Source organism: Carettochelys insculpta, chromosome 16 (genome assembly GCF_033958435.1).
Source record: "Carettochelys insculpta isolate YL-2023 chromosome 16, ASM3395843v1, whole genome shotgun sequence".
Classification (NCBI taxonomy): Eukaryota; Metazoa; Chordata; order Testudines; family Carettochelyidae; genus Carettochelys; species Carettochelys insculpta.
Genome location: NC_134152.1, coordinates 6402396 through 6416819, shown reverse-complemented (window position 1 = coordinate 6416819; position 14424 = coordinate 6402396). Strand labels below are relative to the sequence as shown.

At 44.0% G+C, this 14424-nt stretch overlaps 1 protein-coding gene across 1 annotated transcript in view; it reads left to right on the top strand.

The window, feature by feature from the left end:
• LOC142021816 (ectonucleotide pyrophosphatase/phosphodiesterase family member 7-like) overlaps positions 1-14424 on the top strand; it is a 51748-nt gene that overhangs the window by 25152 nt on the left and 12172 nt on the right. The window contains exon 3 of the mRNA XM_075011027.1: positions 9895-10521. Coding sequence (XP_074867128.1) covers positions 9895-10521 — 627 coding nt within the window. The remainder of the gene's footprint in view (positions 1-9894; positions 10522-14424) is intronic.

Below are 14424 nucleotides of genomic sequence, written 5' to 3'. Positions count from 1 at the left end.
GGGCAAATTCTCTCATCCAGCACCAGCCAGGTCCCGAGGGTGCCAGATTAAAGAGGTTAAACCTGTTGCAGAGTCCCAAACTCTTTATACTGGGGAAAACACACTACCAAAGTCATTAAGCACAAGCATTTTCAAGAATAATAAACATAACAGAGAAAGCTGTAATCGTTGTAATAAACGAAGGCAGCACTAACAGAAAAATAATGGTCCCAATAAAACCAACAATATTGTCAATTTATTGCTGCTCATAAAGTTGATTATGTTAGTAAAATGGGGGAAAGAACAGTAAATACCCACTTATTTGAGTATGATATTTTCATGGTGCTTTATTAAGCTGTTTGAATGAGGGATGTGAGGAATTCCCCACAAAAGGAACTGGCCACAAGGTGATTTTCACCTTTCAGGCTGCAGACAGATACACTCACGGAAAGAGTATATGAAGCCCACTTGGTCGCATGATTATTACCCACACTCAGGCAAGTTGGGAAGCGGTGTGATTTAAGGCAGTGGTTCAAGACCTTGACAGGGGTCACCAGGTGTGTCAGAATCACCACATGTCCAATCACACAAACCCAAACACCTTTGTCCCACCCCTGCCCTACATCTTCTGTGAGGCCCCACCCCACCTGCTCCATTCCCCCCTCCTTCCACTGCGCACTCCCCCAACCCTCATTCACTTTCACTGGGATGGGAAAAGGGGTTGGGACGTCCGAGGGGATGCAGGCTCTGGGCTGGCTCCAAAGCTTTTGGAGTGTGGGAGGGGGCTCTGGGCTGAGCCTGGGGCAGGGGATGGGGTGTGAAGGGGGTGCAGGTTCTGGGAGGGAGTTTGGGTGTCAGAGGGGGTTCAGGCCTAGGGCAGGGGGTGGGGTGCAGGAGGAGGTGATGTGTGGGGCTGAGGGATGGAATTAGGTGTGGTTCAGGGCTGGAGCAGGGCATTGGGATACAGGAGGTGAGAACCAGGGGCGGGTTTAGTGCTGGGGTTGGGGTTGGGATACTGGAGGGGATGAAGGGTACAGTCTCCAGCCGGGTGGACTTTACCTCAGGCAGCTCCCAGTCAGCAGTGCAGCAGTGCTTAGGCAGGCTCCCTGCCTGCTCTGGCACCATGCCACTCCAAGTAGGGGTCAGGGCATCCCTGAGGCCCATGGAGCAGAAGGGGGCTCCATGCTCTTCTCCATCCCGCAGGTACTGTCATTGCAGCTCCCAACGGCCCCAGCTTCTGGTCAATCAGAGATTCAGGAGTGGTGCCAGCAGATGAGAGCAGCACACAGACACACATTGGCCCCCTCCCACATGCTGCAGGCAGGGCTTTGCAGGCCGCCTCTGGGAGTGGCACAGGACCAGAGCTGGCAGGGAGCCTGCCTTAGCCAGCTCTTCCCTAGACTTGAAAGTCAATCCTAGACACGCAAATCCGGCTACGACAATTGGTAGCTGGACTCAACGTATCTAGGACCGACTTGGGAAACTCTCCCATCAACTTCCCTTTCTCCTCTCGACGAGGAGTACAGAGGTCAACTGGCGACCCCAGCCCTGATAGTTCGATTTCCTGCATCCCCCACATGCGCCTAGCTGGGAGGAATGAAATCGAATCCCAGAAGGTCGACCCTGACCAGGCTGATCTCCTTATAAGTATAGACATACAAGTTCAGCGGCGCAGAGGGACTAAGGGTAGCCACTGATCTCCCAGTTTGGCTTCAGGAGCATTTGGAAGGTTGAGCCCAATTCTGTGAGACTCCTAGCAAAACCAGGAGGGCTTGCAGCCCTACTGGGTCATGAGGTGTTGAAATTGCATTACAATAAAAAGTAAAGAAAATCCGACTCCAGCACCCCGCATGCTTCTTTCCTTCAAAGTCGCCTACTCTTTGTCCGCTTACAAAAACAAACACACACAGGAATTAGCACAGTTAGCTCAGCAGCATTTTTCACTCATACTTTTGGAGTAAACATGAAGGGAGGAAGATCGTGAAAAACTTATGATTTTAAATAAAAGGACTGACCACCTGAGGAGATTTAGAAACTCTCATGCAGCGGACAGAGCAGTGAACGGAGAGTCAGGACTCATGGATTCTGTCCCCATTTCTGCTGTGACTGGAGCAAGACACTTCCTCTTTCTGTACTTTTTTCCCCCCTCCCACCATTTTCTCACCTCACATTTGTTAAACTGTGCTTTGCAAGTATATACAAAATGTCCGGCACAGTGCAGGCACCCATCTCAGGATCTTTAAACATTGCCATCACACAACAACTGCCAAATTCTTGAAGCAACCTACAGTACAGCTGTGTGCATGACTGATTTTTTTTTAGTTCCTAGATAAACTGAAAAGAAAAATAATATGAAAGAAATTTGTTTTGGGCTGACCTAAAACAAGGATTTTTCAAATTCTGAGGCAAATCAAAAAGCTGTCAGGCAGGAGAATAATTTAAGCTCAAATGAAATATTTTGTTTCATTTGGGGTGGGAGGGTAAATAAAAATTAAGTAAATTTTGAAGCAAAAAGCAATTTTGAATTGAAAAAAAATAAAAAATGTCATTCAAACCACACATTTGGATTGCAGGGGGGAGGAGTATAAAATAAATTGATTGAATTTGACACAGATTTTGCAAAACATTATTGCCAACACAAATCTGCATTTTTCAGTTTAAAAAGTTTCAGCCAACGTATTTTGTCTCTTGCTTTCTCAGTTGATTTTTCTGGTCCTAAGCAGGACAGCCAGCCTCCTGGAATTTGGCCCTGGAGCTGGTACTGTGTTGATCATACTTGCATCTATTATTTCTGTAGTACTCTTTCGTTAATGCTATTACTAAATAGGATTGTGTCTTCTGCCTTTTATGGTGTTTCTCTGGCTGTGTCTTCACTAGCATTGCACTTTCAAAAGTGGTGTGCAAATGAGGGAAATCAAAATGCAAATGGAGGTGCAGATTTCTCTATCTAGTGCCTCATTTGCATATTCTCCTTTCGCTTCTTCCACAAGAAAAAAAAGCAGTTTAGATGGGCTCTTTTGAAAACAAACCCCAACTTCAAAAAGAACTCTTTTTCGTGAAGCAAAATTGGAAGAAGAGTTCTTTCGTGGATGTGGTTTATTTTCAAAAGAGCCCTGTCTACACTGCTTTTTTTCTTGCGAAAGAATCTCTTCCAAAAAGAAGTTATGCAAACAAAGCATGCATTACGTAAATCAGTGCCTCATTTGCATTCCTCTTTCAAAAGAGGAATACAAGTGTATACACAGCCTCTTTGTAAAATTAACTTTGAAGTGATTTTTGACCTTCCTAAATGAAGTAAAAAAAAAGTCACCAGAAATATTTGTCAGATTTATGGCCCTCAGGTTAATAATCTGTAATTAATGTCAATGGAGAAAAAAAATTAAGTGCTGAAAAGTGCGAGTTTGAAAGCCATTTAATTAAATCAAAACATTGTAAGTTAATCTATGAGGGTAGGTTCCCCCCCAAAAAACTTGCGTAGGAAAAGGAAAGAGAATCTAGAACAACTGTGGCAAGGTGCCCTCTCCTCTGGTTCAGGTCCCACACCTCTACACTGGCTGTAGGCTCTAGGCTGCTCCTCCTACTGCTGCTGCGGCCAGTGGCCAGCCTCTTTCCATCCCCTACTCACAGCCAGGGCTGTCAGCCTTGCAGGGGGAGGGAAGCCCAGGCACTCTTCCCTCCCCAGCCATCCTTAGGGACACTCCCTGGACTCCTTATCTGTTTTGCCTTCTCCTTATCTCCTTCACAACTGATCTCCAAACTCCTCCACCTCCTCACTCAATCTCTGCCCAGCCCTGCTTGGCTGGGCTGCTTTCAAGCCTGCAGGCAATAAGATCAGCTGACTCTCCTGAGTTGATTGCAGTTGCTCTCACCTGTGATTCCAGCACTAGCTGCTTTTTCCCCCTTCCGAGCAGTGCCCACTGGCCTCCCTGTTACACAATGTTGAGACATGACTGAGCCCACATTGCAGCTGCTTTCATGTCACTTACCCTCAAAATCTCAATGTTTCAGCCAGAGAAAAGTCAGTCACTGGCCATATTCACAGAAACAGAACCCAGGAGTCCTGATTGCCAGCTCCTGCTCTAACCGTCAACCAGTGCTCTGCCCTCATGTACAGTCACTAAACCTGGCTGTCCAACCTAGTACAGGTTGAACTTCTCTTGTCCAACACCCTTGGGACCTGACCGGTGCCAGATGAGAGAATTTGCCAAACCACATGAGGTCAGTATTTTCTGCCATGTCAGGAATACTTTCACTGCTTACTGGGTTCTTAGAAGACATTTAGGGGTAAATTACAGCTAAACAACAGCACAGAATGCAGAGCCAGGACTGGTGGCTGTAAACAAACTTTATGGGACCACAGGAAGCTTGGCCACAGCCATGATACGTGGTAATCCAGCTAACTAAAATCATGCTGGATTACAGATGGTGCCGGATGAGAGAGTTCCAGATTAGAGAGGTTCAACCGGTAGTGGAAAATCCCCGGTGATTCCTTTCTATTCATTTTATCCTTCACTCCACATTCCCTCCTTCTCACTCTCTGATGTGGTTCAATAAAAGTGGTATGGCAGGGTGGAGAGCTGATTTCTGAGACTCGGTAGGTCAATTTAGCAGGATCTTAGTGGTAGTTCTGTTTATTGCCCTATGCTGCCAAGCAGGAACTAATTCAGTTCTCAAGTCCTGTGACTTACCAGGAAAGTATCTACATTATGTTTTCAGAAATATTTGGTTGGACTTAGTTTTTCCTCTATTCAGTGCTATACTGCTGACAGATCAAATGGATAGAATTCAATCCAAGGAGGCTGTAAATGCGGGGGGGGGGGGGTTGTTAAGGAACTCAGAAAAAGGTAAAACAATGACAGTCTCTTAGGTAACTGCTTCAAAAGAGTGAAAATGGCTGGCCCATCAACTGGGGAAGAACCCATCTGGCTTCTATCATCCAAAATGAACCAAGAATCAAAAGAGGGGAACTCCGTGCCAGAGGATTTTCTGAAGACCAGGACTTTAACAGGGTTCAAAAAAGAACTAGATAAATTCATGAAGGGAGGGCCATCAATGGCTATCAGGCAGGATGGGTAGGAATGGTTTGAAAGATGCCCTTGGCAGTACTGGAAGGAGAAGGTGGTGAGCTCAGCTGGAAGCTGACAAAGACACAGAGAGGCTGACTTGAGAGCCAAAGTCTGCAGCAAGGAAAGTGTAACACAGTGCCCAGTGAGAACAGGTGACGCCCAGGCTACCCAAGGGAATGCAAAGTGTAGGTCAGACAATATGCTGATCATTCAATGTTAGTTTTCAATTTACTTCACTTGGCTCTTCTATATTTAGGGCCAACAGCGAGACAGCAGCTCTTCCTCACAGCCCCAGTCCCTACTGGCAGTCAGCTGTCTACAGTGCAGCTCTTCTCTTTAGCCAGTTGTAAGCATCAAGGAACTGCCTGTCTCTGGCTCTGCAGCTCCTTTATCTATGGACTTTCTGGGTCCTGACTGGCTGCTCCCTGTAGCCCAGCAATGGGCAAAATCATGCCCAGGGGCCAGATCCAACCCCCAAGCATTTCTCTCTGGCCTGCCCAGTTGATAAGCAGAACTTGCATACTTAAGCCAGCAGCATGTGCTCAGCTGCCCCTCCCCACACCTTGTTACCTCTGCAGCTGAGCTGCTCCTAGAGGGGGATGGGAGAGGTTAGTGCTGAAGTCAGGGTGTTTCCCCTGCCCTGTACCCCATCTCTGCAGAGCAGGGAACTGGGAGAGGGAGACACACAGCAGAGCTGCTCCCGTCTGAAGCCCGGATGGTAAGTGACTCAGGAGTGCAGAGCAGAAAGGGGAGAAACAACAGAGCAGGACACATTTCCCTTAAAGAGACAGAAGGTGGCTCTCTCAGAGAACCAGCAGCAACCAGCACGCATGTACTGTTTCAATGCCACACATAACCAGCCTGGGCCACACACACAGTCACTGCGACATACACACTGCACCACAAAGTCTGTCTCACACACAAAGTGTTTCTCTTTCACCCTCCCACACTGTGTCTCTCTCTGTAGCCTCCAGACCCACCCCTTCTGGGGGCCCCAGAGCCAGCCCATGACCAATATCACAATTCCTGGAGTGGCCCCTCTGCAAAAATTATTGCCCATCCCTGCTGTAGTCTGTCTCTCTGATGGGCCATTTAGAGGGCTCCCCTTCACTGTTCATTTCCTAGGGTGGGTGTGGCAGGACCATGACGCTTCCGGCAGGGGTCCTAGTCCTTCCTGTCACCAATCCAAACTCAACTCTGCCCACAGAACTGCAACAACTCCACAGAAAACAGTTGAGTGCCATTGGGGTGGCTTCTCCCATTAACATAGTTGCAGCCAAAACAAGCCAGCACTCATGTAGCACCTTAAAGACTCACAAAATGTATTAGGTGGTGAGCTTTCAGGGGGCAGACCCACTTCTTCAGATCCGGAGATAGTGCTGTACGGGAAACGTTGGTGCAAGTGAATTGGCATGACGGTTGTATAACCCAGAGATACAAAAAATTGAAATAGAAACTAACAAATCAGATACATAGGCCAGAAGGGGGGTGAATAGAGGGAAGGAGGGGAGAGAAAATTACTAACTCTAAGTGTCTGTTGAGTTTAAGTGACCTGCCTGATTGTCCAGTCCACTTTCCCAAAGAACGAAGGGACACAAAGCGACATTAGGAATGTGAATACACATAAACCTGTCCATGAGCATTTCACTGGAGAGGGCCATACTGTTAAAGACCTGAGAATATGCATTTTACAACAAAGAGAGATTACAAAGGGAAACATCTGAACTAGTCTTTTTAATGCTACTTGACCGCTGTTTTGTTGTGTTAGGATACAGACTAACACAGCGACCTCTCTGTTAGTACAGTTACAGCCCCTCAGGGAGGTAGAGTATGGACACAAATGGAACAAGTGCTCCTGCTGGCATTGGTAGCACCTTCAGTAAGCACTACAGAAGCACATTAAGTGTAGACATCCCTAAGTAACGCATACACCCCATCCCCCCAGTGTTAACATATGCAGTTAACAAGAAATTACCCTACCTCTTAAGATGTCACAGGTTATCAGCTTCAGTTAAGCCTTTTTGAGGCTTATACCTTAGCTAGTTTGGTTAAGACGTTGTCTTTATGGGGTCAAGACAAGTAAACCTTTGAATTAGTGTCTAAATCTATATCTGTGTCTTATGTACCTATAGCTATAGGATCCACCTCCAAAATGAGCTATCAGCACTGCATTTAGATGGACAGATACAGTAAAATAGACATTTCTTTCTTTAAAAGAACCTTGATTTCAGCAACAATAAAAAGCCCTGCTGCACCTTATAGACTAGCAGATATTTTGGCGCTTATGCCAAAGGACTTCTTGTTGTTTTTGAAGATACAGACTTAACTTGGCTACTCCTCTGATACTTGATTGCAGCAGCTTTCCAGGGCATGCATCAGATCAGAGTATGGAATGCTCAATGGAATAAATACAGGGGTCTTGTCTGACTCCTCTGCAATACAATCTGAGAGTTTGTATAAGGCTGTGAATCAGGAAGTGGCAGAGACAAAGCCTATTTCACATTTTGGGTCAGGGTTCCTCAAAATCAGCTAGAGACTTACCAGCCCCATGGTGATCTGCAAGCAAGTGGCAAATCTGAAGCACAGTGAAATGTGTCAGATCAATTGCAAGGATCAAAAGTCTTTAATTATATAACAATGTGAATATACTTCGTGTGCCACCGGCAGTTTGTTCCTCCTTCAGTTGATATTTTCTGCAGAATTAGAGCTATATTTTCTGCCTTGTCCTGTCCCCTGATTTCTGGGACCTGGAAATACTGTGGCTAATCTCAATTCTCATAACAAATCGGTGAGCCTGGTTCTTCAATGTACAGGTCCACTTTACTTCTCTATGTCACTAGTGATTTCAATAAGTTACACAGGTGACAACTGGAGTAACTAAATGGAGAATGGGGGGCAGTTTGTTTGTGACTCTTGATTACAAAGAGAGAGTACCTTGGGATGGTAACATAATTGCAAGGGATGCAAAGTTTTTGACTGACTTTTCCAGAAGCCAAAGGTTCCTCACAGCCCTCTTCCCTGATAGGGATCCATAAAACAATTTTTGGTGTGTGGAACCTATGACCCCCCAGGTCCCTTGAGTTCTGGGGGAGCCTCAAACCAATTCAAAGAAGCAGTCAGGGATTCTGCAAGCTGCCTCCAGCCAGTTGCCTGCAGCTGAGAAGCCTTCCCTTCCATAAGCAGCCGTTATGACCCCTGGTTATGTGGTAATCTGCATGGAACTAGAAGGAATGAGCACAGGCTGCAGGAGGGAAGAGTTTAGAGGAGGAACCAGGAAGTCAGTGTGTGTGCACGTGGCTAGAATACTAGTTGCAGTAGCTCTTTAGAAACGGTTCCTTTAAAAAAAGAGCCAGTTTAGTTTAGCAAGAATGGAGTCCTTTTCTGTTGTCACCCAGCACACAGTGCATGCAATAGGCGAAAAGGAGCAGTAGCTCACCAGCTTGAGAGGCAGCACGGGCCAGTGGATTTGGACTATTTGAAAGGCAAGAGACTCACTTGCATTTTAATCCTAGTTCTTGGTCATGATCTTGACACTTAATGTCTCTGGCTGGTGTGTAAATTTGAGATAATACTATGTATTGATCAACTGTTCATATGATTAATTAGTTAAGCTCTGTAAAGCATTTTTAAAGTGCTGAAACTCAGTATAATGCACACAAAACCCATTGATGACTGGCACCTTAATAACTCTGAGGCCTCCAGCTTATTTGGACAATAGCCCAGTGGATAATACATGAAATGCTGACACTGCAGTGATCCCAGCACGAGAGGTTGGCCCCCACTTCTCTTGCAACAACACAGGCAGATGACTTGAAGATTCCCCTCTCCTCACCCTGCCACATTCCAGGTTAGGCATCTGCCTCTCCACCTACGAATCCCTCCTTTACAGCCACTTCTTCCACTTTGCTGTCCATTGCAGATCCCTGTTGACTCTGCTGAAGATCTCACCTCACTGAAGTCACTAATTTCAGTGGAATGAGTTGAGGTCTAAAGTAAAGCATTTTACAGCAGAGCTAAACACATCTACTCAAATTAGATAGCACACCACTCCGGTGAGGGGTCATATTTACTGGAGATAAGCAACCACCAGGTACACAAAGTACCTTCACCTCTCAGAATCCATCCCTGCTCACACGCCTTACCTTACAATGCTTTAAATTTATCTCACACTTTTATCCACTTTATATTTGGGAGTCTTTATACTTGGGGCTCTCTCTGTCCATCTCCGATTTCATTTGTTCAAGAACTCCTCTTTAATGGTAAGAGGTGGGACCACCAAATTTGGTATGCGGCATCCTCTTATCAAAACTTACAGCAAGAGCATAGTTTGGTTGCGACAGGAGAATGGGGTGTGCCTGGAATGCGATTGTTTCTCATCGAATGGAAAGAGATGGGTCTGGTAGCAGAGGCAATTATACTCCAGAATGACCCACAGTGGGGGAGAAAGTAAGCATGCCCCTGACAATGGTGTCTATAGCAATGATATTTCGGGAAGGCTTGGGGGGAACAAGTAGAGAGGAAGAAGGAGTGAAGTGGATATGTACCTTCAGTCTACACTTCATCCATCCCTGAAAAACTAAGATGAGACTGCAAGCATTTATCACATATGACATCAAATTATGTGAAGTCAGTTTTAAGATCTACACTTTGTATTAGTCCTAAGAGCTTTCTTCATCTGCATTTTTCTTGAGTTTTGTATGCCAATCATACAGTACACTTAACTCTCATGTTCTGAAATCTGTTTAATACACAGGTATTGTATGCAGCTGTCAGAAGTAATTGACGTTATAGATTTTGCCCTGTTATTAACACAGTACAAATATCACCTTCCATCTATTCAATTTTTCAGGGGAAAAAAACAGCCTCATTCCATTATCCGGGCGGTGGTGCCACTTACAAGGGGCAGTCGGTCGACAGAACGCTAGTAGAGTCATTCGATCATCCTGACAGCAATGAGACAGAGTGGAGAGAGAACATCGACATAGTTATGAGCTGGTTTACCAAAGAGAACTTTGATTTTGTCACACTTTATTATGGAGAACCTGATAAGGTGGGGCACATGAAGGGTCCTGAAACCGAAGACAGGAAGATTATTATTCAACAGATTGATAGAACTATTGGCTACCTTGTAGAAGCCATTGAGAAACACAGGTTGAAGGATCAGTTGAATGTCATCATTACCTCTGATCATGGTATGACCACAGTAAAAAAGAAGCCTCTAGTACAAGAGATATTATTGTCCAACTACATCAAATTCAGCAACTTGACCAAGTTTGACATACTGGACTATGGTGGCTTTGGAATGATATCCCCAAAGGCTGGAAAAGAAGAGGAATTGTACCAGGCACTGAAGAATGCCCATCCTAATCTAAGGGTGTATAAAAAAGAAGAGTTTCCTGAACACTTCCACTATGCGAAAAATAAACGAGTTTTACCGATCCTTGTTTATGGTGACCTTGGTTATAGTGTGAATTCGGTAAGTTCATTATTGAATCTAAAACCATAATCATGTTTCTTGGTAGTCACAGAATAACCATTAGAAGATTCCACGGACTAGTCACTTTACAGTGTTGTTCATAAGATGTAACTGGTGTTGGTTTTGCTTCATAATAAATTAATCAATTTCTAAGGGTGGTAGATAAAAAACATATTTTACCACATCCTGAAATGAGGATGCGCTAGTCCAGGGTGCTGATTATAGCCTCTTGGGTCACAAGCTTCTTTTTGGTAACCTGATGTTTACATGGTGCTTAGCGTAATAGGGAGCTGGCCCATAATTAGGATCCTATGAGTGACAGCTATATAAATATGTGCATACTACTGTCTCCTCTGTTAATTAGCAGAACATAACAATTACAACCACATTTCCATTGCTATGTAGGGATGAGATGGCTCCTCCATCACTTGATGTCTTCCAGTCAAGACTAGGTATCTTTGTTGAAGACATGTTTTAGTCAAACACAAGTAATTGGGCTCAGTACAGGAGTGCGTAACTGAGTTCAGTACCCTAGTCCATGTTATACAGAAGGTCAGACTACATGATCTAATGGTCCCATGAAACTTATGAAACAATGGAGCCCATATTAAAAAAAAAAGACTTTTGAGCACAACAAGTGAGTTACATGAGGTTTATAGTGAAGCCACATGAACCCCCCACATTTTACTCAATCACTTTTTGAGTTTTAGCAGCTGTGAAGGCTCTGGTTTGGAATTTGAAACAATGCGTTTGCCTTATGGCCTCAGACCAATAGAACCTTGCGGACAATTAAAACATTAAGCCATTATGCAGGATTTAAAATTCTTGATATTTTTGTGGTTCTCACTTGGAGAAACAGGGTGAAAAGGGAATCTGAAGGGTTAAAAAAATCCCAAGGTCCTATTGATTTCAGTGAGCTTCAGCTGAGTCCCAAAATTAGTTCCAGTAAACTTTATATGCAGCCAATATTTTATTCTAGGAAGGCCAATAAGACTGCTATGTTCAATTCGTCTTTCCATCTTCATCTTAATAAGCTATGGCTTCTGAATGCCATGCCTTATATAGTACAGTACTTCTGAAAGAGTAAGTAAGCGGAGACTCAAAACACAGGCGAGTATAAGGATTCGGGTGAGAACCGTGTTTGTCCGTTTAAAGGCCATAAAGCGATCGATAGATTTTTACATTATATTCACTTCCTGTGATTGTTTACACTATTAACTGTATAGACAGCAAGTGGACATGATGCTTCACAAAACCCAGTCACACACAGACTCTAGCATTTTGTTTTTCTTTCATCCTTCTCTCAAGCCATTGGGGAGCACTTGTTTTTAAACTATCATTCTTTTCTCAAAGAGAAACAGTATCTTCATCCGTGGGAATCATCTCTTCAGTGTGGCACTTGTCAAAGAGCCGTCCTCACTCAGACAAAACTCCCACCAGCTGAAATTTCAATTGCATCGCCCTTTGGTTTCAGGTGAATAGCCAGAGTTCCGCAACTTGTCCGTTAGGTGTTCTTAGTTTAAAAAAAAGCGTTCTTTACAAAATGGAGGATTGGGTTGTTGCTCATTTTTGTTTTGTTCTTACTATTCCAGGTGCAATTCTACAGGGCCCACTTTACCTAAGCTTCAGAATGGCAGTACATCTACACTTATGGGGAGATCCACCCAGTCAGGGTCGATCTTCTGGGATTCGATTTCACCTGCCTCGTGGGAATGCACAAAATCGAACTATGAGGGCTCTAGAGTCAACTCCTGTACTTCTCATTATCACAAGGAGTAAGGGAGGTCAATGGGAGAGTTTCTCCTATTGACCTGCCTCAATGAGGAAGGACAGATAAGTTGATCCTAGATTAGTCAATTCCAGCTACGCAATTGCTGAAGCTGGAATTGCGTATCTAGGACCGACTTTTGGGTCTAGCGTAGACCTGCCCTAAGAATATTATAAGTACAAATCACTTAAAGACTTTTAATGTGCGTACCTCCATTGCTTCACTGTATTATTTTCTTAAATCTATCACTCTTGGTCATAGTCCAAATTTGCATTTTCTGAACGTTTTGAATGGCACTACACAAGTTATATTTGATTTATGCATTTATGAACAAATTACAAGTTTTGTGACCATGCAACTCCAAAATAGCTCGACCCATAAGCTGCAAACTTGACTGCATAGTCGTTCTCACTGAATCTTTAAAAGTCACTCAGGTTTGAAGATCAGTGGAGTAGATTGAAAGTGGAGTGTTTTTTTAAATGGGAAATGCACTTGCATTAGGACATCTCTATGATATTTTAATGTATTTCAATGAGAAGGCTCAGTTATAGATAGCTCAGGTCAGGACAGCTAAAACTTTATCATGAATGTTCTATGGAAGAGAAAATGCTACATGCGCACAGCTTGGCTAAGACTCATCCACTTCCCAGGGCTGACACCTAAACTCCTGGGCAGAGTGGAGTAGGAGAATATTCCCAAGAGGCTGAACTTCCTGAGCTATAGTCCTGGTGATGCAAACTGGAAAAGCTACATTGACCTCAGCAGATGTTCTAGTCCTTGAATCAACCATGGAGGTTAAGACATTGACAATAAGAAAGCCCTGGTCATCTGCTCCAGTCTGGTTTGAAATTGTCCAAGCAATGGGACTAGTTCGCTTGGGAGCCCATTCCACAGCCCAACGGATCTCACCCTCAGAAGTTCAATGTCAGTTTCTGCTTAATATCTTAGTAATATCGTATTACTCCTTATTTAGAGTGACCAGATGTTCTGATTTCATAGGCAAAGTCCCCATATTTGGGGCTTTATCTTATTTCTCTCTACCCCCGTTCTGAAATTTCACTTTTATGGTCTCCTAACCTTATTTGGCTCATCCTAAAATTCTCTCCCCTTCTATTTCTACATGACAAATATTTTAGATTATTATGTCCCTGCCAAGAATTCTAGCTGTCACTTTCCCAGCTTACTTTATACATTTACTTTACTGTGTCTCTGCAGTGCCCAGAACCAAAAGTACCATTGTAGACATGATTGTCCCACAGCTCTACAGAATCACCTCCCTGCATGCCATATGGAGCCCTTAAATGTGACCAGCATAGCCATATTTTACTGCCACATTACACACCAAATTCTTGTCTCACCGACAGCCGACTATCATACCAAGGGCTTAATTGCTTTCCAGGTTTCTCCTTCTCATGCAGCATGTGTGTTTGGGGTTATTTTCCCCTGAATGTATTTATTAGCATTTTTCTAACATGAACCTCACTGATATTTGAACTTTTCAAGCTTAGGAAAAAAGGAGATAAGGGGAGATATGATAAGAGAGCTATAAAATCAAGAAAAAGTGAATAAAGAAAAGTTATTTACTTGTTCCCAAAAGAACTAGGGGTCACCAAATGAAATTAATAGGTACCATTTATTAAATGCTTAAAAGGTTAAAACTAACATAAGGGAGTTTTTCTTCACAGAGCGCACGGTTTGCCTGTGGAACTCCTTGCCATAGGAGGTTGTGAAGACCAACACTTTAGCAGGGTTTTAAACAGACCTAGATAAATTCATGGGGGTTAGGTCTGTCAATGGCTATTAATGAGGATGGGTAGGAATGGTGTCTCTAGCCTCTGTTTGTCAGTGGCTGGAAGCGGATGACTGCAGAAGGATCACTGGATGGTCACCTGTTTTGTTCACTCCCTGGGGGCACCTGGCAATAGCCACTGTCAGATGACAGGAGACTGGGAAAGATGGACCTTGGGTCTGAGCCAGTATGGCCCTTCTTATGTTCTCATTTACTATACCACATGTCTAGTCTATGCAGATCATTTTTGCATTATTTTTATCTCCTCTCCCAGGTTTAGTGGGGTCTGAACATGTCCTTAACATTCTGTTCTTCTAGCATCAATGAAGATATTAAGCAGAAACAC